This window comes from Vanacampus margaritifer, chromosome 1 (assembly GCF_051991255.1).
Source record: "Vanacampus margaritifer isolate UIUO_Vmar chromosome 1, RoL_Vmar_1.0, whole genome shotgun sequence".
NCBI lineage: Eukaryota > Metazoa > Chordata > Actinopteri > Syngnathiformes > Syngnathidae > Vanacampus > Vanacampus margaritifer.
Genome location: NC_135432.1, coordinates 66719425 through 66746278, shown reverse-complemented (window position 1 = coordinate 66746278; position 26854 = coordinate 66719425). Strand labels below are relative to the sequence as shown.

At 40.0% G+C, this 26854-nt stretch overlaps 2 protein-coding genes across 5 annotated transcripts; both read left to right on the top strand.

Annotated features, from left to right (window-relative positions):
* Positions 1-763: 763 nt before the first annotated feature.
* pank2 (pantothenate kinase 2) lies at positions 764-7840 on the top strand. The gene is made up of 7 exons (XM_077563444.1): positions 764-1193; positions 1981-2333; positions 3439-3692; positions 3777-3953; positions 5576-5699; positions 7415-7540; positions 7631-7840. The coding sequence occupies exons 1-7, from the start codon at positions 959-961 to the stop codon at positions 7679-7681; spliced, it is 1320 nt and encodes a 439-aa protein (XP_077419570.1). The 5' UTR covers positions 764-958; the 3' UTR covers positions 7682-7840.
* Positions 7841-9070: 1230 nt separating this feature from the next.
* Positions 9071-26397, top strand: loxl3b (lysyl oxidase-like 3b). 4 transcript variants are annotated; one of them, XM_077563419.1, is made up of 15 exons: positions 9071-9457; positions 11046-11405; positions 12517-12680; positions 12764-12981; positions 17768-17978; positions 18326-18506; positions 19550-19704; positions 21056-21226; positions 21829-21984; positions 22851-23010; positions 24103-24346; positions 24452-24567; positions 24749-24885; positions 25767-25878; positions 25990-26397. In XM_077563419.1, the coding sequence occupies exons 2-15, from the start codon at positions 11054-11056 to the stop codon at positions 26061-26063; spliced, it is 2451 nt and encodes an 816-aa protein (XP_077419545.1). In that variant the 5' UTR covers positions 9071-9457; positions 11046-11053; the 3' UTR covers positions 26064-26397. The 4 variants fall into 4 exon arrangements, with proteins under 4 accessions (XP_077419545.1, XP_077419530.1, XP_077419523.1 ...); XM_077563404.1 differs by lacking the exon at positions 21829-21984 and having other exon boundaries at positions 9073-9306; positions 9402-9457; XM_077563397.1 differs by lacking the exon at positions 21829-21984 and having other exon boundaries at positions 9073-9457.
* The last annotated feature ends 457 nt before the right edge of the window (positions 26398-26854 follow it).

Here is a 26854-nt window from a genome sequence, read left to right as displayed (position 1 = left end):
GATTGTCATGTTTATTGAATAACTTGAGTTTTGTATTTTTTTATTTAATTTAAGCGGTTTCAGCGGTCCAAATGTTATCTTGGCTGATGTGCACTGCTTGCACCTGCAACATGGCTGTTTACAAAGACGGTGACTTTTCCAATCGCTCTTGCCACTATTTTTCCTAAATTCATTTGGAAACTTTAATTCCTTTCAAGAAACCTAACATGAGCCAAATTGTTTTCATAGATTTTGTATGTCAAGCGTAGCTCATTCTATTGCCTTCAGTTTCAAGGATATTTTACACTTATTTTCAGTCTCTTGTTTTAATTTATATTGCAGTTCATTTAATGCTGTGCAAAATTTTGCTGAAAAAAAAAAAGTTTCAAAGCTTGCCTTGTATCCAATGAATAAAGCAAATTCCAGAAGACAAAGCAACTGATGATGAAATGTTTAGAATTATGTAATCGTCTTTTGATGAACACAGATTCTATGAGCAAAAATAAAAATAAATACAAAATGAATTGAAATCAGAAATTATGTTAAGCTCTGGAAACAAAATATGGATCGAAAAATACGGAACGTTTTTGGTTATATATGACCGATTTTCTTATTTTATAGAATTCATTAAAAAATATTTTCATATATCCCTATATATAAACATCAAAATCAAAGAAATGCATAATTTTGCTGTATGTCTTTGTTTTTAGGAAAGGTGTACCTTAGGACATGTTTCTAGTTGTGATTGGCTCCTCACCCGTCAATCATCTGCTGACCACGCCCACCTCACAAAGAACACAGGACAAGCCAAGCGAAGGTAATTTAGCAAGTTAGCTCGGGAATTAGCCTCTTCGTCTTCGGCCTTTTTTATTCTGAGCTAACCAGCATCAACTCCCCGCCCCCCGTTACCATTAACAACTGCATCTATGTCGTAAATTGGCCCACACTCTCTTTGTTTTTTTTTTTGTTTTGTTTTTTAATGGCGTCCAACGGGCACCACCAGCGCGAAGATGACAGCGCGGACGACGAGGACGCAACGCCCACGAAGAAGCAGACGCGCTCCGACAAAGACGTGCCCGGCTCAGGCTGTCTTCTCCGGAGTGAGGTCGACAAGGAGGCGGCGGACCCGCCGGCCGGACATGCTCCGTCTCCCCGCCGCGCCTCCGAGGCGACGCCGAGGCTTCGCAGCGACTCCGTGAAGAAGAGCAGGCCGCGTAAGTGTTTTCGTGCCCTTAAAAAAATAAATATTTTTTTGTTTAATATTTATTTATTTAGAATTTACGGGTAAGAAGACTTTTCTAATCTTAGTATGAAAAACTGGTCAGTAACATTTTTATTTTTAATAAATTGGACACATGAATGAATGGAGAGTGTCGACGTAAATTCGCGGGCTTTGATGCAACCAGACATGGCCGACAGTGGAGTTACAAGGTAATATTTGTGTTATGAAGTGTTTGTACTCTTGCTGTTTTGCAACAAGATGGCGTTGGCGGCGCACACTGTTCCTCTGGTGATGGTGATGATGATGATGATCACGCTGTGGGGTGTGTGGATGAAGCTGCATGCCGTCATGTGGTCGCCATCATCATCATCATCATCATCATCATCATTTACCTCCTAAACACAAAGGACACTTGATTAGGTACAACCTTGTCATTCGAATCAATAGAAAAACACAATTGTTTATTTATGTATAGTTTGTCAGTTATCGATCGACTGTATTTTATGTTGTTTTCACAAACAATGCTGTTGACTATTGTTGCTGCTTTTGGTTCACATCTGAAAATATAGTTAAGCAGATGACAGTATTGTGTTTAATCGTTAAGTCTCATTAATTCTCAACTGCTTTCATGTAGACTTTTGACTTTATGCTGCTTTTAGTTCACAGTCATATCTGCACTTGTATGATTGTATAGATATATAGGATATGGACTTCTATGTGTATGCTTTATTTATTTCTAATAGAAATTCACCCTGTGGATGTTGTCATTTCAAACGTAGCATTCCCGTGGTTCGGCATGGACATCGGCGGCACCCTGGTCAAACTGGTATACTTTGAGCCGCGCGACATCACGGCGGAGGAGGAGCAGGAGGAAGTGGAGAACCTGAAGAGCATCCGCCGCTACCTGACGTCCAACACGGCGTACGGCACCACGGGCATCCGCGACGTGCACCTGGAGTTGCGGGAGCTGACGCTGTGCGGCCGCACGGGCAACCTGCACTTCATCCGCTTCCCCACGCACGACCTGCCCGCCTTCCTGCAGATGGGCCGCAACAAGCACTTCTCCAGCCTGCACACCAGCCTCTGCGCCACCGGCGGCGGCGCCTACAAGTTTGAGGCCGACTTTCGCGCGGTGCGTTCGACAAACTTGCAGCAATATCAACCAAAAGAGAACACATAAAACACTTCAATAAAAAACTTTTATGGATGTTAGCTGTTTAAAATTATTATTTGAATTACACAGAATTTGACAATCTAATTTAGTGCTTAATTCGATTACCATTTAATATTTTATTTATTACATTTATTCATGATTAAATAATTATTTTGAATTTTAAACATAAAAAAATCGATATGATATTCAAATTAAATTCACCATTCCTATATGCTTAGATTTTTTTAAAACATTTTTTTTTAAATATATATTTTTATATAACATATAGATATATAGAACAAATTTATATATATATATATATATATATATATATATATATATATATATATATATATATATATATATATATATAATAAACAAGAGCATACTAATTTAATCCAATATTATTATGACATTGCAATAAGAAGATACTAAAATATTTAAATATAAGATGTACATTTTAATTAAATTATAACATTGCAGTATATATATTCAATTTTTTTTGTACGACTGTACAATGATTTAAAAGTATTTTTACATGAATTTGGTCATTCTTATTTTTCAAATGTGTTCATAAATAACTACTTTGAAAAGGAATGTGTACATAAAACTTAAAAATATGTAGTAGGTTATGTTAAATTAATTTGGCTGTTAAATGTTTATTTTTCAAATATGTTAAACTTTTTTTTCAAATAATTTATAGCTGAATATTTTTTGTGAACAGGAAATTGTTCAAATATTTAAACATCATTTTAACAAATTTTTCTCTTAAGAAAATATTTTATTAAAATTAGCAATATTTTATTCAAATGATAAAAAAAATATTATTAGGTCATAATTGATAACGTAAATTCAGAACAATAATTGTATGTTTAATAAAGCTTGAATTAAATACCGCACAAACCCCTAATTTAAAATCCATGAAATATTTACACAAGAGGATCAAAGAAGAAAGAGCGGACCAAATTAAAGACACAAATACAAAAGAGTGAATAAAAAAAAAAAAAGACTCAATGTCCTAACATCAAGATAATAAAGTTGCACTTGTTTGCTGACGTCACATGACCTCTTTCTACCAATCCAGACGGCCGACCTGCAGCTGCACAAGCTGGACGAGCTGGACTGCCTGATCCGCGGCGTGCTGTACATCGACGCCGCGGTCTCCCGGGACCCGTCCGAATGCTACTACTTCGAAAACCCGGCCGAGCCGGAGCGCTGCGTGCAGCGCCCGTACGCGCTGGAGAACCCGTACCCGCTGCTGCTGGTCAACATCGGCTCCGGCGTCAGCATCATGGCCGTCTACTCGGAGAACAACTACAAGCGTGTCACCGGGACGAGGTGCTTTGTCCAGTTTGGATGCACGGACGCTGTTATTTTATTTTTTTTTTTACACAAAGTGGTAATGACTGTGTTGAATTTCAGCCTCGGCGGCGGGACGTTCCTGGGCCTGTGCTGCCTGCTGACGGGCTGCTCCACCTTCGAGGAAGCTCTGGAAATGGCGTCGCAGGGGGAGAGCACCCGCGTGGACAAACTGGTCAGGGACATCTACGGCGGCGACTACGAGCGCTTCGGGCTGCCGGGCTGGGCCGTGGCCTCCAGGTACGCCACTGCTCCGAAAAATGATCACATAAAAAAAATAAAAGATCATATTAATCGAACAGAATAATAACAATAAAATAAAATGAGAAAATAAAAATTACGATACGACGATAAACAATCAGAAAAACATGGAGAAACACATTAAGGATACAAGTAAATCAAAAGAGAACATTTTTGCCTTTTGTTGAATTTATATATTTATTTCCTCCAAAAAATACTTTGTTTCAAAACGATTTCCTGTTATCTGTTTTGTACAACTTTTGAAAAAAACAACCACCTCATTCTTGTGATACTACACACACACTATTGTGACTTTTTTTTCTAAAAAAAAGTTTTAACTTGCCAGATTATACATTTTGAATCAAAAACATACGACAAAAAAAAAGTTGTTTCTTTGCAAGAGTTCAACTTTTTACTCAAAGAAGTGATACAATTTTATTGACTTTTTAAATCAGAAAAAAATACAACTTAATTCTCATAATATTGCAACTTTATTATAACATTCTTGCCTTTTTCTCAGAAAAAGTTGACTGTTCTTAAAAGAATGCCACTTTATTCTCCTACTATATCAGTTTTGAAACAAATAAACGTGACTTGTTTTTTTTCCTCAAGCATACGACAGGAATGTGATTTTTCCGCTAATTCGCGGAATTCCGCTTTTTTTTATCTCCCCCCAAAAAAAAAAAATCCGAATTTTTTAATTTTTTTTTATTTTTATTTTTTTTTAGTAGTTCATTGTGTATGCACATGACTCCGACCGATAACATCTTCTGCTATAACAAAGACATTTGTGGTATGCTCTAATATGAGTTACTTTTCATTTGGTCATGATACAATTATTTGTTCATGAAATTTGAACCCCTCAACATTATTTATGTGTTAACTTAGTAATCACATTAGTTAGATATGATGATATTCTCAGTGATAGTTTTTAAAAGCAAAGGCAGTCCAATGTTTTTGAATGTGACTGATTTTGAGTTGACTAAAACTGCCATTTTATATGGGATAGTTCAATATACATTGAAAATTGATGCTGTTGTTTTGTCTATTTCTTTGTCATGTGAGTGCATTGAAAGTACTTAAAAACACGGAAAACCCATGAGCTCCGGGGGGCTTCGCCCCCCTTGTCCCCCCACCAGGGCACTGCCCTGGACCTAGCCTACGGCCCCCAGACCCCCGGCTAAATTTTCAGATAATTTCACTTTGGTCAAATCACATCCCTGATACGACTTTATGTTGAAAAAATGCATTAGCATTAAAAAAAAAGATTGAACATTTTGACTTAAAAAAATTAAAAATAATAATTCTTTTAAGACTGTAATGTGACTTTTATTCTCAGAAAATAAGACCTACCAGTTTGCATTTTTGTGTGTGTAAAAATCTCACGACTCGTATTCATGAAAAAATTCTAGAAAAATACCCTTGCAACTTAATTTTTTAAAATTCATTATAAATTATTATTAGAACTTGATTCCTGTAATACTAAGACATCTTGAAATCGTTATCTACCTTTGTTCTCATTTAAAGCCATTTCATTTTCAAAAAAAAATGCTGCTTTGTGACTTTTCATGGTTTGACAAAAACAAGTCATTTGCTTTCCCCGTTTTTCCCGTCCTCAATAGTTTTGGCAACATGATGTCCAAAGACAAGCGTGAGTCGGTGTCCAAGGAGGACCTGGCCAGGGCCACGCTGGTCACCATCACCAACAACATCGGCTCCATCACGCGCATGTGCGCGCTCAACGAGGTGAGTTCTCGCGCCGGACGGCGGCGCGTGGCCCAAACGTGCGCCGTCGTGGGGAGACTTGGACGACGCGGACGGCCGTCCTGCGTGCGTTCAGCCTCTTTACGGTGCTGCCTTGTGGCGTCTCGATCAAGCAGCATTGTACAGGGCTATGAAGGCGCCAGGTTTGTCATCTGCAACCAACTCACTTCATGGATTTACATTCAGTAAAAAAAAAAAAAAAAAATGAAGGGGGGAGATTTCAGCTAGTTGCGTGACGATCATCCAAAACGTTGCCAAAAGTCCTAAATTTGGCTTCTCAAAACTTTTTTTTTTTTAATCATAAAAATACAACCACTGACTCAAAAAAGTACAACTTGTTTTTATTTTTTTGCACAAAAAGTCAACTTCATTCCCAGAATAATTGTAGCATCTTGATTGTATTTGTAGTATTGTAACTTTTTCCTAGAAAAACAAAAACAAAACGGGTTACAAAAAGGGTTAGGGTTAAGAAAAATACAAATTTATTTTTGAAATACTACGTCTTTGTTTTTAAGATAATTCAACTTTTAAGAAAAAAAGTGACATTTTATTCAATTGAAACTATATTGCTGTATTCTTGCAGCTTTGTTTCACAATATTGTGAGTTTAAAAAAAAAAGACTTCACGCTTGGACTAATGCTTTTTTTTTTTTTTTTTAACCAATGCAAATTCTAACGCCCGCTCATATCGAAACTATTGGACGAGAAGAAACTTTTTTCTTCGGAAAGTGACTCGTGTCCAAAAATGTGCCGTTACTCACAATATGGAAATGTTTTTAACTCTTTGACTGCCAGATGTTTTCAGAAAAGGGATGTCGTGGGTGCCAGCAGATTTAAGCATTTTTGACTGATCTTTCAAGGTCCACAGAAAATGATGTGTTTGGACTATGGAAACACACATACTACCAAATGAAAGATTGGACTCTCATCTTTCATCAGAAAAAAAAGTTTGTTTCTACCTTATTCCGTTTTTCAGTAATCAACAATAGAAAATGGTTAGTTTCACCTCTGTTTTGAAACAAACGTCTTTTAACGTCTTTGGCACTCCTCCATAGGATTTTACTAAACGTTATTTAACGTTTTTGGCAGTCAAAGAGTTAATTCTAAGAACATAATTGAAGTTGTTACGTTATTATTTGCCATAAAAAGACACGCATAAGACTTAATTTTCATGATGATGTGGTTTTCTTTTGCAATACAGTGGACACCACCATGTTTTTTGGGGGGCCTTATTTGGGGGGGGGTTCCACTGTACAATGTAATCATAATTTTGTTGACTTTCTTTTCTCTTCGTTTGGTGTGTTTGTGTACAACATATATAAAAAATAAAAAATAAAATAAATATAAATAAAATACAGTATAAACTTTATTTTCTTTAAATTTTATTTGTAAAAAAAAAAAATGTTTTTAAAAATTTTTAAAAACGTGGTAAATGGACTGCTTTTTATACAGCACTTTTAACTAGACCATATAAACAAAAGAACAGCTTTACTCTTGGTTTTGATTTCATCATGACAAGATGTGCCAGTTTGTTTCCAAATGGGCATCGACCCCCGACCCCCCCCACACCCCCAACCCCACCCCCGCCCACTTGTTCTCCTCCAATGACATTCATTCATCCAACAATGTAAAAACGATCCAACGGCGAGAGTAAAAACCATCAATTGTGCTTTCCTGACCTCCTCCAACCCGCCCCAGAACATCGAGCGTGTGGTATTTGTGGGCAACTTCCTGCGCGTCAACACGCTGTCCATGAAGCTGCTGGCCTACGCCATGGACTACTGGTCCAAAGGTCAACTCAAGGCACTCTTCCTGCGCCACGAGGTGAGCAAACGCACAAAAGAAAATCCACATTTTCAACTTCGACTTTATCTTGTTACAATGTACAATTTTTTTTTTTTTAAATGTCTTTAGGGTTACTTTGGAGCCGTCGGAGCTCTGCTGGAGCTGCTGCATCCGTCCTGAAAAAAAAAATCCGACGACATCAAGCTGCTGCAAAAACAAACCAAAATGTTGCACTTTAAAACAGGATTGCGGCGCTCTTCCTTTGCGCTTTCAGGACGACAATCACCACCTTTGCCTGAAATCACTTTGAAAGTAGCACCGATATCGGGTCCTCTCCTCGTTTTGGGGGGGGGGGGGGGGGGGGGGGATTAGTTCACGTTCATTTAGTTGGGGGAGCATTTCAAAGGTGGCTGTTCAGGTAACACCACATATGCTAATTAATCTACCGTATTTCCTCCAATCAGCTCCAGGACCCATTTACGCTCTGTCGCTAACCAAAACTGCAGCACCTACCTAAACATTCTCACAGAGTTCTGTTTTCAAAAACGGCATCTGTAACCTTGTGTGCGCGGTCGTGTTAATGTTACGGTACGTTCCAAGTCTGACAATTTCATCTCAAGTCGTCAGGCTGGTTTGTTTTGCTTCTCTACTCGTTTTGGCGAGGACAACAACACACAGTTGTGTCTCAATATGTCAGTTTTGTGGACGTGTGTGTTCCTGTAAAAAAAAAAAATAAATAATAATAATGTAGAAGTGCCTGCCTTGTGACAATCGCTTTTCTATACTGCTGACTTTGAAGAGGAAAAACAAAGCTTGATTTGAAAGAGGACCTTTTTTTGTTTCAGGTTTCTCACTGTAGTGTCATCATTCCCTAATAAACAACTTTTATTACTGGCACAGACTTTTTTCTTTTAGATGAGAATGTGGTCACTGATTGAAAGGATAAAAAAAATCTTTGTAAATCGTAATCCTATAAGAATAAATGTTGTTTTTTCTAAATTTTATTTCCTCACAAAATTTTGAATATCCTCTAAAACTGAATGACTTGTAAGATTACAGACTATAAAAAAATTTGCGCTGTACAGACAAAATCTGACCTTTATTGTAATTTATTTTCTTGATTTTTAATCACAAATTTGGAGCACTAAAAATTAAAAATTTAAAACTTGCATCTCTAATTTAAAAAAAACAGTAAAACTTTGTTGATTGGTGCTCTTAATGCACGTTTATTGAGAATCCATCTTTTTTTTAATCAGAAAGATGTCATTAAAAAAAATTGAATGATGTCAAGTATTCTCGTAATATTGTGAGTTGTTTGCATATAAAATTAAGTTAACGCAGGGAAATATATTGTAAAATTGTGACTTTCTTTCAAATAGAAAATATGCTTCATCAGATTTTTTTCCCCCTTTGAGAATATATGTAAATGAGTAGTAAAAAAAAGAAAAATTAATACTGTCGTTAGATGCATTTTTACATCTTATTAAATGATGCGGCTGTTCCTAATGAAGTGTCCTCTGCTCGTGCGTCTTCATTAGGATCACGTGATCAATTTGAGCCACCTTGTTTTTTTCCTCATATTACGCAAGCGCCAGACAACCGTGAAAGAGTCCGTGTGTGCGCTTCCCAGGAATTAGACTCAGCCCCCCTCCTCCTCCTCCTCTTTTCCTCCTCCTCCTCCTCTTTTCCTCCTCTTCCTCCTCTTCCTCCTCCTCCCGGTGTGTCTGGCCAAGCTTGCTGTACAGCTGGCAATTTACAGACACCGCGACGAAGACGACGACGTGCCTCCCACACGCTTTCCAACTGTTTGTGTTTTTCTAACCCCACCAACAATTAGACGGAGCCAAGTGTGAAGTTCTTTAGTGTCACGTGTGGTTTCTCGCCCCCCTTTTTTTTTCAGGAACGTTTTGTCCCCCCCCCAAGAAAACAAAAGCTGTGGAACCGTTACACGATTAGGTAAGCACGTACATCATAGAATGCAATTTTACATGTACTGGGGGAAAAAAAAGCGAAATGATGTGGAACTTCTGAGTGTGATTGAATGACGGCTCGTGTGTTTACAAAAAGGCGACAGAAAAGAGATGCTAGCTACAAACTGTCACTAATTGACCTCTAAGTCTGCACTGTATATGAATTCCAACGACTAAGCTCCCAAGTTTTCATGACTTCCATGTTGAAAAAGTAAGACAAAATTCTTGTTGGCTGTCTTAAAAAAGACAAAAATTTTGTTGGCTGTCTTAAAAAAAATGTGGCTAAAGTTTTGGGGGGAAATGCTGAATTATAACAATGAAACTATCTTCAAATAATCAAATCGATTTTATATTATAAAATACAGCTTTGTTAAAAAAAAAAAACACTTTTTTTTTTATCTTGGCAAAAATAATAATCAGAAAATAGTCATCCATAATATATCCTAAAATAATCTGAATAAATAAGTTATCCTTGTAAGATTTATTTTCCAATTGGTTATCTTGGTTAAAAAAGTACATAACTTTATTATTGTAAAATATTGTAAAAATGCTGACTTTTTTTATATTGGGTCAAGGATATATATATTTTTTAAGGACCATTAGAAGATCCTGTTCAGAGGCGTTCAAAGGGAAAATTCACTTCCTACAAAGTACAAATAAAATATCTCTTTTAATTTTGACAAAAAAGCCACAGGCCGACACAAAACCACATGTTTGAGCCAAGAAAATATTTCCATTTAAAGCCGACAGTGGCTGGACTCTCCCACCGGGTTGTCACACTCACAGGGCTTTTACGCCCATGACATCCCGACCCAGACCGTCCACGCACACACGCAGGCGCGCGCACACACACACACACACACACACACACACACACACACACACACACACACACGTGTGTGAAATTGTCCCACTGTGATGTTGAGTCAGGCTGCTGGTTCGAGCAGCAGAAGACGTGCAACTGCCGTGGAGTCAGTGAGGTCAGCAACCTCTGGCACGAATGCCGGCAATCGAACAAACGCTTGGTTTAGCACACCAGGTGTGATGAGGGAACGGGGGGGGGGGGGGGGTGTTGAGAATCTTTGAAAGGAGATGAAAGCCTACCACACCGGTTGGAGATATTTATTTTTTTTAATGATGGGGATATTTTTTCAACCCTAGAATGGCTCCTGATGCGGAAAAGTCTCAGTCATGTTTTGGAGCAGAAGCCTCCCGCCTGGTGGTCTCTGTACAAACACAACACACTACTAGATTTGTGCGGAACGAACCACCCCCCCCCCCCACCCCCACCCCCACCCGTGCTCTCATCCCGCCCTGCTACACAGAAAGTCATCAATAGCACTTTTATGTAGCGCACGACAGGTCTGCGACGTATGTTCCCTTTCCTGTTACAAAAGTATGAGCTAATATTTTGAAATAGTGGATTGCAAATTATTATCTGCTAGTTAATACGGCTCGTTACTCGACAAGCTCTTAAGTTGGGGCACTCGGAAGTCAAGGTCGCACTGCGTTTGTTTGAGTCCTGTATTGACTTTTGAGCTGAATTGAATCGAATTTGTCTGTTGGATGTTTAGGTGTCAGAATGTCGGCGCGGACTGGTCGCCATCACTTGACCCTCCTCTTCTCCCTCGCCTTGTGCTCGCTCCGCTGCCTCGCCCAGACGCCGCCGGCGCCCACCGCCCTTCGCCCGTCGCCGTCCTCGTCGCCGTCCTCGCGGCCGTCCCCGCAGCCCCAGACGGAGAGGCTGAAAGTCCGACTGGCCGGGTTCCCGCGCAAGCACAACGAGGGCCGCGTGGAGCTCTTCTACAAGGGCGAGTGGGGCACCGTATGCGACGACGACTTCTCCATATCCAACGCCAACGTGCTGTGTCGACAGCTGGGATTCGTTGAGGCCAGCGGATGGACGCACAGCGCCAAATACGGAAAGGGGCAAGGTAGGATTTGCCCCTCTGCCACTGTTTTCCACTCTTAATTGTGCTTTTATCTACTTGCGTATTGCAAAGCTTGATTCCCTGTGAAGTCTGCCTAGCAACAAGTGACAACTGGAATTAGGGCTGCTCGATTATGAAGAAAATATTAATCACGGTTAATTTGGTAATAATTGAAATCACAATTAGGACAATCATTTGTTTTTGGCACAAAACAAGAAAATTTTTGAACATTTAAAAATATAAAATTATTGAATTATATTGTAAAAATAAGACAAATACATTTCTTTGAAACACTGTAATTATGTTGTAATTATGTTCACTATAATATTTAGTTCCTTTTGGACCAAACATGATTAATTAAATTAGTCATTTTAAAATAAAATAAAATAAATAAATAAATATATATATATATATATAAATTTAAGCAACTCAAAATTTGTATTACTGATAATTGTATTTTTGTTGTTGTTACAATTATGCAGATTTTGTAATTGTGGAGTGTAATAATTAAAATTGTGATAGAATTTTGATTAATTGCACAGCCCTAACTTAATTTACTTTAGTAAAGTATTTTATTTTTAGCCAAAAAGCGAACATATTTGGGAATTTTGGGCAGTTGTGATTGAGATGCAATGAAGTCTGCCTAGCAACAAGTGCCATCGTTGCGAAATAATAATCGGCGCAGTTGTCCTGGCTAGTTTATGACATTTGTTGCTAACCCTCAAAGTATGTAGCGTTTTAAAACAGAAAAAAAAAATCTATTTTGGGGCACTTATGCTTGAGCCCCATGAAATCTACTTGACAACAAGAAGCTAATATATCCCAAAAAAAAATTGGGATTTGTACAGGAAAATAATCTGAGAAACTCCTGGCTAAAATCTCATTTAGAAACTTTGTCGCTAACCTACAAAATATTAACAATTTCATTTTCATCTCAAAACATTTTGGGGCAGTTACACTGAAGCCCAATTAAATCTGCCTAGCAACCAGCGCCCATTGAGCTATTCATTTACTACATTTTTTTTATTTCTGAAAATCCCAAAAAGCAATTTTGGGGCAGTTAGGCTGGAGCCCCATGAAGTCTGTAGCTGCAGTTGTTGTAATTATGTTAAAGGTAAGATCTGGCTGGACAACGTGCAGTGCGGCGGCGGCGAGCGAAGCATCGGCGCGTGCAAATCTCGCGGCTGGGGCAACAGCGACTGCACTCACGACGAGGACGCCGGCGTGGTGTGCAAAGACGAGAGGATTCCGGGATTCGTGGACGCCAACGTCATCGAGGTCGGTCCACTTGGAACTTCATTACCTTTAACGTTACTCTACCGTTACCACTTTCAGTAATATTCTTCTTTTTTTTTAACCAGGCCCACGTGGACGAGAACAAGCTGGAGGAGGTGCGTCTACGCGCGGTGTTGGCGGCGGCCAAAAAGCGTCTGCCCATCACGGAGGGCGTCCTGGAGGTCAAGTACAAGGACGGCTGGGCGCAGGTGTGCGACGCCGGCTGGACGGTGAAGAACACGCGCGTGGTCTGCGGCATGCTGGGATTCCCTCACGAGAGGAAGGTCAACAAGAACTTCTACAGGTCAGTGACGCACGCTGGTTACCGTAGCGATGTATCGCCGCATTGTTAGGTACGCCGTCCAATGAAATGAGTTGAAATCATTCCATTTTTCATCAAATAAATAGACTTAAAAACCAGGCCAAAGAGTCCAAAACTGTTTTGCTCCATTCCTGCCCACTCTACCAAGTGGATTGGCAAAAAACGAGGATATAAGTACATAAAATCATCTAAGAATTAGAATTAAGTATATTGGAGAAAAAAAAAGTGGAAAAAGATTTGTTGCAATATTTTTGCACCTTCATTTAAAAAAATCTGTAGTTTTATTAAAAGTAAAATCACATTACTTATTTAAACATATACAGTATAATAAATTATATTAAAATGTGAAAAAATCCTCAATAATTCTTAAAATCAATAAGAAGTAGATAATGTGATATAAGAATTTACAATTAACTATAATGAAAAATATTTGTTGCAATACTTTTGTACTTTTATTTTAAAAAATAGATGATAGTTTTATTAAAAGTAAAAGCTAATTATTTAAATGTTTACAGTATAATAAATTATATTAAAAATCAAAAAAATAACTCGTTGACTGCCAAAGACGTTAAAAGACGTTTTTTTTTTTTTTTCAAAACAGAGGTGAAACTAACCATTTTCTATTGTTGATTACTGAAAAACGGAATAAGGTAGAAACAAACTTTTTTTTCTGATGAAAGATGAGAGTCCAATCTTTAATTTGGTAATATGTGTGTTTCCATAGTCCAAACACATAATTTCTGTGGACCTTGAAAGATCAGTCAAAAATGCTTAAATCGGCTGTCACCCACGGCATCCCTTTTCTGAAAACGTCTGGCAGTCAAAGAGAGAACAAAATAAGAGTTAAATGTATCTTTTTTATATATAACATTCAAAGGTATGTTAAAAATGCAATTATATTCAAATATAAAAACGTATAAACAATGTTATATTTAATCATCTATAAAATATATAATTATATTAAACAAGTAAAATGTGTTTATTTAAATGTAATATATTTCCATCCATTATTTACTGAGAAATGACAACAAATGCATTAAAAGCTGTTTTGCAAAATAAAACTATTTTTTTATTATTTGATATAATATTTAGCAATATAGTGAAATGTACATTGTTGATTACAATTCAAAACATGAACATTTTAAATTATAGTTATTATATCGTCAACCATTATTCGCTGATTTAAAAAAAATGCATAACACATCTCAAAATCGTCAAAACCTCTTTTGACCAGTGTCAATGAAATCTGAACATTATTAGGCAGACATTTTCTAATGGATGTCATGTATTGGCGTCCCGAATAAATTGTCCATCTAATGCAATATTATTCCATCATGAATTGTGCGGTTTCCCATTTTAGAGCATTGCTCCCCGTCACGTGTTTCCGTCTGTTTTGTTTTTTTTGTGTTGGACTGCAGAGATGGCAACGATTACGACGTGACTCGCAATTAGAGCACAAAAAAACAGGACCTTGTACTAACTCTTTCCGCCAGCTCCATAACGGCAGTTGCAGCCGACTCGCAGACTTTCTCCCTATGAGGATATTTGTCTTTCACATTTCCAGGTGGCCTGAGAGAGGGGAAAAAAAAAAAAAGGCTTTTATTTAAAAACGTGTGCGTGTCGGGCAGGCGTCTTGCACAAGCTCAAGGAGAAGTGTGTGTGTGCGTCTGTCAGGTGTGTGTGAAGCCACACAGATCCGCGCCTGGGATACTGTACATCCTGTTTGGTCACGAGGCGCTCGTGGTGACCTCGTTTATGGACCCATGTGCGGTTTAGGTTTAAAAAAAAATATATATATATATATGACTATTTTTAAGAAGCTACTTTTACTTTTTAATTGTACCAGTAATTTCCCACCTTTTATGAGAACTATTAAATTTTCTTTACCTTTGACTATACAATTACTTTTACCTTCATGTATTCATGCACTTTTTTTTTTTTTTAAACCATATCATTTGTTACGACTCAGTCCAAGTGGTTCTTGTTACAACAGGCATTTATTGCGGTTAAGCATGCCGTGAGAACTGCACAAAATACAGAAAACACCATATTAAAGAGTTAAATAACACAAAATAATTCTCATTGAGAACATAAAGATATAAACAATCAAAAATAACTTCCATTTGCCATATAGGCCTGTTAACATCCACTAAACAATCCTGCTAACGATGATAGCGTGCTAACGGGCTAGTGCTAGCGAGCTAACGATAGCACCCTACTTCCAAAAGGCATCGAAAATACAGAAAGCAGAACGAGTGCAAATGATTGCAAATATGTTACCTAATTGGCCGCATGTACTGGAGAGGAGTCAAAATAATTTATTCCAACATGCTCTACAACAGCAGCTCTTAAAGCCGGCTTTCGATCGTTTTAGAAGAAATGACGTAGCAAAGCGTCAATCATTAGCGTCCCCATACAACACGCACATAACGAAATTTGGTTCCACTATAAAAACAAACCCTCAAAACAACAACATTCTTACAAATACATAAAATAAATCCTCATATTTATGATGTAATTAAACTAAAGGTATTTAATTTTAAAGCTGACTCTAATGCCAGCTACATTAGTGTTAACTATTACTTTTACGTCCGGATTTTATTACAGGCCGCTAAAGTGGGGGAAGCCCGGGTTGCCATGGCAACATTAAAGTCAATGTTTTGTCTATTAGCAGCCAGTGTAGCATCCAACATGCATCAAATGACTACTGGTGGATAATTGTGACTTGAAATGTATGCTTGCTTTCATGAGGACTCTATCCGACGGTTAATGGGACAAAAATGGTGTTTACGAGAGTTTGTGAATAAACCTTCACGCGGTCTGACCGAGACTAAAAAGTTGTGTGCTGAATGTGAAATTTTTGGAATATCTGCGTACTTACGTTTGACCTCAATTTAAGCTGCCCACTTGTGGAATGTCGGCATCTCGATTCCCCGATGACCCCGGCGCCCCACTACAAAAAAAAAACGTACTCTTTAGCAAATGTCCGCTGTAAGAAATGTACTTGAAACCAACGTTGCACTGTAAGAAACGAATTGACTGTGAGAAGCATCCAATGCTGTGAGACTGTTTAAAAGCGCCCGCCACTGTAGCAAATGTGATTGACTGCTTATGGCTGTGTGGTGGTTGCAGACGTTTGAGAAAGCGCGCCGCCGAGAGGGTCTTCAGGTCAAAGGTTAACCTGTCGGCAGGTGCCAGGTACTCTGTCGCCGGGGGAGAAAACAAGCCCGCCGCACCGTCCGCGTGCGGCCGCGTTGTGTTTTTCTTCTTAGAGTAGCTATTAACATTTCCCACTAGTTGATGAATCTCCCATTAACCAATTTTGTAACTAATCATTTAGACTTTTGTCACGTGCAGCATGTTGATGATGGCACTGATTGTCGATTTTAAATTGACTTCCGTCAACCTGTACTGAGTGAATGTTTGGCTATGAGACTTCTGCTCATTTCAATAAGTTCGCATGCAGGAAATACCTTGTGATGGATTCTTCAACAATAAACAACTTGTTAGCATTGTAATTAATAACGCAGATTTCAAAACGGACTCATTTGTGCCAAATGGACAATAGTTGGAAGTTTTCATTCTTTTGTGTTTGAAAGGAAGAAGAATGTGTCACTTTCAACAAGCGACGGCCTGGAACAATATGGAAAACAATCGGAATCATTCTTATTATGGTCACATGATGTTAGCCGCCATGTTTAAAGTGACACTTTCCTTTTCAACTCTAATCCTTTTATTGCCGTGGGCTGGAATTGTGCCGTCTAACCCGTGTTTACCTTGCAGGCAGGCAAGCTAAAGCTTTTGCTAAGTCTAAACAGAGCAGCCCCGGGCCAAGGTAACGTGTGTACTAACCGTGTCGCGGCGGCAACAAGCGCACTTTCAACAGATTTTTTTTTTTCTGAGCATGCATTAGGGGAGATTGTTGTCTCATGTTGGACACTTTGTTACAATCCTCTTCTGTGTTCCTATGTACCTCCCTGCCCTCCTCCCTCACTTACATATATATATTTTTTTTTACTCCTAGTAAAAACTGACTAACAGAAAAAATTGACTGAAAAAAAGTAATTTTAAGACCAATGGTAAATGACAAAAATTTGTCTGGTTAAAAATTGACTAATGCAAAAAAAAAAGACATGCTAGGAATTGAGTAAAAACCGATCCATGGTTTTAAAAACTAGTAAAAACCCTGCCACAGTTTGGCTTTAGCCTCAAGTGCTAGTTAGCTAGCTCCCTAGCTAGCTCCCATGGTTCTCGTTTACCTGCTAAGGAGCTAGCTAGCTAGCACCACGGGCTAAAGCCAAACTGTGGCTGGACCTGGATTTGCCACCTCTGAAAGGGACTCACAGTTGAAAAAGGTCAAAAACTGATTCTAAAACTCTAAAAACTGACAGTTAAAAAAAAAAGACTGATGGTAAAAATTGATCCTTGGTTAAAAACTGACCCATGGTTAGAATTGACTCAAAAAATAAATTAACACATGATTTCAAGAAAACAAGCTTGTTGAAAACTGAACCTTGGTTACAAAAAAAAAGAAGAAAGAAAAGTCGTTGGTAAAAACTGACTAAAGGTAAAAATGGAGTCTTCCAAAAAACTAACCAATCGTAAAAAAAATAAATAAATACAAACTGTTTTATGGTAAGAATTGAAATGTAAGGGAAAAAATCCCCCAATTTTTTTTTTTAATTAGCTTAGCGTGAAAATTGACCTATAGTAAAAGTTGGCCCATGTTAAAACGGACTCGTTAAAAATGCATCTTGTGCCCTCGCAGGTTGTTTTTGGAGCGCCAGAAGAACGTGTACCGCGTGCACTCGGTGGCGTGCACGGGCACGGAGGTGCACCTGGCCGCGTGCCCCATGGAGTTCAACGGGCCCAACGGCACGGCGTCGTGCCGCGGCGGCTCCCCCGTCGTCGTCAGCTGCATGCCCGGACCTCTCTTCATGCCACAGCACGCCTCACTGAAGAAGAAACCCAAAGCTTCGGTGAGGGTTGACTCCGCAATGTTGTGCGGCTCCATGTTTTAGTTCCAACTCCTAGACTGTGGTGTGGGATTGCTCCACAATGCTGTGTGTCCATGGATTTTTCCAGGAGACACTGACATGTGGTTGCTCCACATTGTTTTGTGTGTGCGTGTTTTTCTTCCAGTAAAATGTTGTGTAGTCACGCCACACAATGTTGATGTTGCTCCATAATGTTGTGGTTTCTCCGTGGTGTTGTGGGTGGCTTTGCAATGTTATGTTCCTCCATGATATCTGTGTAAACGCTGATGTGTGGTCGCTCCACAATGTTGTGTACATCTTGGTATTTTTTAAATTTATTTTTTTGCTAGAGCATCGTGAGGCTGAAGGGCGGGGCCCGGCCTGGTGAGGGCCGCGTGGAGGTGCTGAAGGGTACCGAGTGGGGCAGCGTGTGCGACGACCGCTGGAACCTGCAGTCGGCCAGCGTGGTGTGCAGGGAACTCGGCTTTGGCAGCGCCAAGGAGGCCATGACGGGCGGGCGCATGGGCCAAGGTGGGACGCACACACTTTTGCAGACTTTGGTTGTTTGACCCGACCCCAGGGACCTCAACTTTGAACTCACGGACCTCATTTCTCTCCGGAATTTTCCTTGGGAGTTTTTTTTTTTTTTCAGCAGTGAAGGAATGCTGACATACACAAGTTCCACTTTCTTCTTATGTACATGCTGAGAGACGAGGATTCGCATGTAAATAATATAAAGGAATTCCTTCACGGAAAGGGCAAGCTTTGGAATTTCCATCATTCATCATCAGTCAAGGAAGGGATCATTTCCGAATCTGAAACGTGAAGCTTTTTTGTTGCAGTTCCTCTTTTCAGGAAATCTCTATATATTTATATATAAATAAATACACAAATAAAAAACGAGATTCAAAAAATAAAAATCATTAAATATTTTTATTTATTTTATTTTATTGTCATTTAATTCTATTTTAGGCAGTTTTGCACATTTTCTTCCTGGGATCAATCATGGATAAATTCAATTTGTGAGACTTTTTTTTTTATATTCCAATTCCTCTTTTCAGGACATCTCGAAAAAGCTTTGTTTTTTCAGACATTTTGAAATAGGACGTTTCTAAACAAAAGTTAAGGGCTGTCGTAAAATGTCTGAATATCGAAAGTACATATACTGCAGAATTTCCGCCCTAGATCAAAGAAGTCACCCTTCGCAAATCCAAATTTTGTGATTATTATTATTTTCAACAATTCCTCTTTTGAACAAATCTAGGAAATCTACGAAAGTGTCTCCCCTCAATAACAGCCAATGTCTGAAAAATGACCAAATTGCATGATGGGAAGCCATGTAAATCTTGGAGAATTCCTACCACAGATCCATCAAGGAAGGGATTATTATTCTAAATCCATGACGAGAATCTTTTTTTTTTTTTTTGGTGCAGTTGCTCTTTTCAGCAAATGTAGGAAAACTTTTTCTATGTTGTTTGCTCTCGCTTCAGCAAATAAACCTTCCTGGCGGAAAGTGTTTTCCCAGTTCCCGTAAATGTTCCACGCACATTCGGTTTGTTGTTTTGTTTTTCCAGGAGTGGGTCCCATCTACATGAACGAGGTGAAGTGCTCGGGCCACGAGCGTTCCATCTGGAACTGCCCGTTCAAGAACATCACGTCGGAGGACTGCCAGCACACGGAGGACGCCGCCGTGCGCTGCAACGTTCCCTACATGGGCCTGGAGAACTCGGTCAGAGCCGCGCCTCGCTTTTATCTACGCGTCTCTGTTCGGGCCAGCGAGTTTTGTCACATGACGTGTGTGCGCCCCTTGTGATTGGCAGTACAGGAAAATGTCTTTTTTGCGACTAATATTTTGTGACGATGTCATGCTGAGACGTCGTCACAACAATTTAGTGCCTAGTCTACTAATTTGATAACAAAAACACTAACAAACTCATGTGGTCTGTTCACTGATGTCAAAACAAACTTTTGCACTGATGCAGTAAACACGTGGTTACTCCACAGTGTTGTTTTTGGCCATATTTACATTCCTTGTTGAGTTTGCTCCATTTTTGCTACAAGTTTCAATAGATTCTAACGTGGTCACTCCACAATGCTGTGTAAATTCGTGTTTGTTTTAGTAGACTATAACATGTGGTCACTCTACAATGTTGTGTCAGGGGTAGACTAACTTTTGGCCACTCCACAATGTTGTGTGAATCCATGTTTGTGTTTTAGTAGACTCTGACATGTCACTTCACAATGTTGTGTCAGGAGTAGACTAACTTTTGGTCACTCCACAATATTGTGTGCACCCATGTTTATGTTCCAGTAGACTCTGGCATGTGGCCGCTCCACAATGTTGTGTGAATCCACGTTTTTGTTTTAGTAGACGCTGACATGTGGTTGCTCAACAATGTTGTGTGCATCAACAATTTGAATTCAAGTAGTGGAGCAGACTGGTTATGCCACAGTGTTGCTGGTGTTCATGCTTGTGTTCCAGTACATGGTAACGTGGTTACTCGACAGTTTTGTATGTGTCCTTGTTTTTTAAGATTCAGTAGACTCTGATGTGTGGTTGCTTCTCAATAGGGTTTGGAGTAGACTCTGATGTTGTTGCTCCACAATGCTGTGTGCATTCACTGTCCTATGGTCACTCCACAATGTTGTGTTGGTCCATGTTCCAGTAGACTCTTGACGTGGTCCTTCCACAATGTTGCTGGCATCCATGTTTATGTTGTTGTAGATCTTGTGTGGTCTCTTAACAATGTTGTGGTCACTCCACAATGTTGTGTGCGTCAATGTTTTTAAGGTCCAGTAGATGCTGACATGATTTAGCTCCACAATGTTGTGTGTTGTTAAATTTTACATTCTAGTAGACCCTAACACGTGGTTTCTCCACAATGTTGTGTACGCCAAATTTTATTTGTTAGTAAAATAAGTTTTGACAGCAGTGATGAGGCTTCAACATGGACTATTTCCAGGTTGAACCAGCTAATTTTGGCCTTGTAAATGCTCACAAAGGCTCCAGTGGGATCAGAGGTTTTGGTCCTGATCCCACTAAACCTTTGCGCTAACGCTCACTCGGCCCCGCCATACAGATCCGACTCGGAGGGGGGCGCACCCGCTACGAGGGCCGCGTGGAGGTCCTGGGCATGGACGCCAACGGCACGGAAGGCTGGGGTCTGATCTGTGGCGAGACCTGGACCACCAAGGAGGCCATAGTGGCCTGCAGGCAGCTAGGCCTGGGCTATGCTAACCAGGCTAACCAAGTAGGTTGCTAACAACTGATGTCGCCAGCCTGTAATATACTGTCACCTTCAAAATGAAATGCGTGTATGTTTCCATAGTTTGTTGCGAGGCAAAACTAGCTTAGGGGCACAAGTTAAGCTAGTTTTCATTTTATCATATTGTTTTTCCTTCCTTTGTGCTTTCAGCTTGAAGTGTGACAGTACATTAATAAAGAGCAACTTTTCTTTGTGGCGCGCAAAGAAAAGCATTCCGACTCACACGGCATTCCCAATCCAAGTGGAAGCACCGTCACGGTCCAAGCGCTGACCTCATCCTACCCACGCAAAAAAAAAGCCCACACTGACATTCTAACACTGTGGCACAGCACACATTTTCCACTTCTGCCATCTGAGTTTGAATTTGAATTTCTAACTCTAGCTGAGTTTTTTTTTTTTTTTTTTTTACCATATGAATTCTGTTGTGCATGTAAAAATAAAATCTCCAGAAATTCATTGTAAAAAAAAAAAAAGAAGCAAGAAATCAGCACCTAAAAAACATTGTGTAAACAATCCTATTCAAATTCTGATTTCACTAAAAGTTGGAGTTCGCCTAAGTGACTCCCCGCAGGGCGTGTGGTCCGCAGATCCGGCTGGTGGGCGGCCGCAGCACGTACGAGGGCCGGGTGGAGATTCGGGTGGGCTCCAGGTGGGGTACGGTGTGCAGCGCGGGCTGGAGCACCAGGGAGGCCATGGTGGCGTGCAGGCAGCTCGGCCTGGGCTACTCCATGCACGCCATCACTGTAAGTGCCGCGGATAACTTCCAAAATAAGATGATTGCTTCTTGCTCCTTCACAATAAAAGCGCCAATTTTATTTTGGGAGTTGTGTATACCAGCGTCAAGTGAAGGGCTGGGCAAAGTACACCTTTCGTTTATATAATCAACCAGTCATGTAATATTTGTTGTTGCATTTTCCTAAAACTGCTCCCTTAAAATGTATGTATTCATTTTGTATTGATTTTTTTTTTTACATTTCATTTAATTATTATTAAATGTCCAGCCATCCGTTTTCCAAACCGCTTATCCTCATCACATAGTACAATGAAAAATATGAATAACAAACACATTTATTATAATCTAAAATGATTTATATATATATATATATATATATATATATTAGTCAAATAAACAGTATACTGTACATTACCACTTTTGTATTATTTTTTATTAAATCCCTGATTAGTTAATTCAAATTACATTATGAATAATACAAAAAAAAAAAAAATACAAATAATAGGAATGTATTATTATTATTATTATTATTATTATTTTGCATGCATATTTAAAATGTGCCCCTTAGACCAGGGTTCACCAATTCTGGTCCTCGAGGTCCTGAGTCATGCAGGTTTTAGATGTTTCCGCCCACTGTCACACCTGATTCATTTAAGCAGCTCATCAGCATTTCCTGATAACGATCCTGATCTTTAGTATCAGGTGTGTTGGTAGGCGTAAACGTCTCAAACCTGCAGGACCGAAATCGGCGAACCCTTCCTTAGACCATCTACGGATGAAAGTGCCCACCCTGTCAACATGGAGTGATTACTTCCTGAGTGTGTGTCTTCTCTGCTCTGATTGGCTGGCCGCTCTGTGTTTGCCCCGCCCTCCAAGGAAACGTGGTACTGGGACAGCAGCAACGTGACCGAGATGATTCTGAGCGGCGTCAAGTGCACCGGGAACGAGATGTCGCTGACGCAGTGCCAGCGACACAAGACGCTCAGTTGCCAGAAGGCCGCCGCCAAGTTTGCCGCCGGCGTCATCTGCTCCGAGAGTGAGTGGCCACAAACGTTTTTTTTTTAATGCGACATCTTTTGCATGAAAAAGATTCCCGTATTTCTGTTCAACCTTTTGAGCTGTGCTGACATCACTTGTGGTCAAATTCGACTATGCTTGGACTTCGGAGTTTCCGACGTTTATGACCGGTGGGATCTGGTGGGGCACTGCCCCATTTGGTGCCCAAATGCAGAACTATTTTGAGGCAAATTTTGGTACAACTTTTTTTATTTTTTTTTATTTTTAGAAAAGTATATTATTAGCATTTTTTTTTTAGAATAGCATTTTAGAGGTCTTTAAAAAAAAAAAGTATTGTAGTTTATTTTTTATTTTTAAAAAAGTATATTATTAGAGTTTTTGTTTAGTTTTTGGAGAAAAGTGTATTATAACAGTTTTTTTTTTTTTGTTAATTTATTTTTAGTACGTTTTCAATCTGCTGGATCCGGTGGGGCATTGCCTCACTTGCCCCGAAATGCAAAAATGGCTGAGCTGTTTTAAAGGTATTCTGGCATCTCGCGTCAGATTGCGACGTTTTAAGTCAAAAGCTGTGAAAAATTTTGAAAAAGTTTTTCTAGAAAATTTGACTTTTCTTATATTTTGGGGTCTCTGACATTCCCAATCAGCGGGAACTGATGGGGGCACTGCCCACTTGGCCCCCAAATGCAGACCTCTTTTGAGGCATGCTGACATTGGTTCAAACTAGTCAAAAATAAATGTTTTTTTCATTCAGATTCATGTTTAGTACGTGTAATATTTGGGATGCACAATCAATCACTGAGCAATTTTGAAGCATCCTAGCAAATCTCACATCACATTAGGACATCTTTTTGTGACTTTTTTTGTGGATTTTGGAGTTTCTGATGTTGATTGTAATCTGCGGGATTTTGGTGGGGGAGGTGGGGGGGGGGGTCATTGTAACGTTCGGCCCCCGAAATTAAATTACGCTAACGTCAGTTTAAAGTTTGCTGACGTAAAAGGCGGATTTTCATGAAAATTTGACTTAAGTCCGTCTTAAATATTTACAATCTTCTGTTTCATGGCTGATTTCCGCAAGAATGCCACTGGAATGTGTTTTGCGGTTGTTGCTTAGCGACGTCGGACCTGGTCCTGAACGCGACGCTGGTGCAGCAGTCGGTCTACATCGAGGACCGGCCCCTGCACATGCTCTACTGCGCCGCGGAGGAGGACTGCCTGTCCAAGTCGGCCGCCAAGGCCAACTGGCCCTACGGCCACCGCCGCCTGCTGCGCTTCTCCTCGCAGATCCACAACATCGGCCGCGCCGATTTCAAGCCCAAAGCTGGACGCCACTCGTGGGTGTGGCACGCATGTCACGGGTACAAATAGATAAATTAATCATTTCATGGCTTTTCAAGCTTTCGCTAAGTTAAGTTATGTTTCTCGATAGCTTCAAGGTCCTCTGATGTTTTTTTTTTTTTCAGACATTACCACAGCATGGACATTTTCACGCACTACGATCTTCTCAACGCCAACGGAACCAAAGTGGCCGAAGGGCACAAAGCCAGTTTCTGTCTGGAGGACTCGGACTGCCAGGAAGGTCAACAGAAATTTTTCAGACCAGTAAAATCCGACGCAATAAGATCCCGTAAATGCGCTATATAAATCGAAGCTAATAATATTATGAATCGGCTACGTATAGCCCAGTAGTGGAGCGGTTGTGTGTACCTAATGAAGTGGCTGGCGAGCATCCAATCCTGACCTGGCGCCACCCGCCGCAGGTGTTTCCAAGCGTTACGAGTGCGCCAACTTTGGCGACCAGGGCATCACGGTGGGATGCTGGGACATGTACCGCCACGACATCGACTGCCAGTGGATCGACATCACCGACGTCAAGCCCGGAAATTACATCATGCAGGTAAATGGAGCGTCGCCTGACACTCATTTTTAACGTTTCAGGGAACAACTGAAAAAATGTGCCCAAAATGTCTGATTCAAACCAAAATGGCTAACTTTCCTGTGTCTTTTTTGGCGTAGGTTCTTGAGGCTTTTTGGTGTGTCCTCTTGTAATAGACATCTATGCCAAATTTCATATTCATTGGTAAAAGTCGTGTCGGGCTAAGTTTTTTTTATTTGTTTCCAAAACTTTCTACGAGGAACGACGGAGAAAATTTTCTCAAACCAAAATGGCCAACTTCCTGTCCGGCGTTGGGGCGTAGGTCCTTAAGACTTTTTTTGTGCGTCCTGTTGTGATAGACGTGCACACCGAATTTCGTGTTAACTCTTTGACTGCCAAAAACGTTAAATAACGTTTAGTAAAATCCTATGGAGGAGTGCCAAAGACGTTAAAAGACGTTTGTTTCAAAACAGAGGTGAAACTAACCATTTTCTATTGTTGATTACTGAAAAACGGAATAAGGTAGAAACAAACTTTTTTTTCTGATTAAAGATGAGAGTCCAATCTTTCATTTGGTAGAAAGTGTGTTTCCATAGTCCAAACACATAATTTTCTGTGGACCTTGAAAGATCAGTCAAAATGCTTAAATCGGCTGGCACCCACGGCATCCCCCAGTCAAAGAGTTAATTGTTAAAAGTGGGGTCAGGGGTGAATTTTTTTCCTTCAAACTTTCTACGGGAAGGACTGCGATAATTTGCCTAAAATGTCAGATTCAAACCAAAATGGCCGACTTCCTGTTCAGTTTTGGGCATAGGGTTTCTTGAGACTTTTTTTTGAATGGTAAACGACGAGGAAGCATTTTTTGTTTTTCTTCATCCCCTTTTTTTTTTTTTTTGACTCAGGTGGTCATCAACCCTAACTTGGAAGTGGCCGAGAGCGACTTCACCAACAACGCCATGAAGTGCAACTGCAAGTACGACGGCCATCGGATCTGGTTCGACAACTGCCACGTCGGTAAGCCGCGCTCCGAAAAAAGCCGCACACTTTTTTTTTTGGGATGGTGAAAATATCTTCATGATGTGTGTTCAAACCCGCAAAACCCCCGAACCGTGCCCCTCCCCACAGGCGACGCCTTCAGCGAGGAGGCGGAGAGAAGGTTCGAGAAGTACCCGGGTCAGTTGAACAACCAGATTTCTTAATCCCGACAACCGATGATGGATGGACGGAGATGTCGGGCTGGACATTTTGTGCAGTCGTCGTCATTTTTTTTTTTGGGGGGGGGGGGGGGGTCCATTTTGAAAATCTGTTTTTTCTTCTTGTGAATGTATTTATTACCTGTTCAAAGGTGCTCCAAAGATTCCCAGGATTATCTTGTGAGGTGCTCATCTGTTTTATTTTTTGTTTTGTTTTTATTTTTTAGGATTTTATGATAAAGGATTAGACAAAAAAATAAATCAATGAAATGATGATGCTGTATGTACACTAATCACACCTGCTGCACTCAATTAAATGAGATTATTTGGTAACAATGAACTGTTATTAAATTATTGCATAACATTCGTGAACACGCAGCAGTTCAGTTCCTGACGGCTGGATCTTTGAGGTTTTTAACTTCGAGCTTTTGCTGGTACGTTCTCATCTCGAAAGATGTTGTTTCAAGTGACTTGGCTGAATTAGTAAATGTCTTTTGCCATTTTCCAGGATGTGAAATTTGCAAGAGTCGGACCGGACTTTCCCAATCTTTTCTATGAAGGAATGATTGCGTTGTACTCTTATTCAAGGTGAGTCAGCAGCGCCCTCTATTGACGAGCCGCCGCTAGTGCGCGCGGTCTTGGCTGGCGTGTGTGGCTCGCATGCGTGCAGAGTTTATTTCAATCGATTTAAGAAGCGCTTAGCTGTTAACTCGTTACTGCAATCCCATTAAGCTTCAGGCTGCAATGTCGAGATTGGTCGTGAAGCTCACCAGCGAAGGCGCTGGTGATTTGTAGTT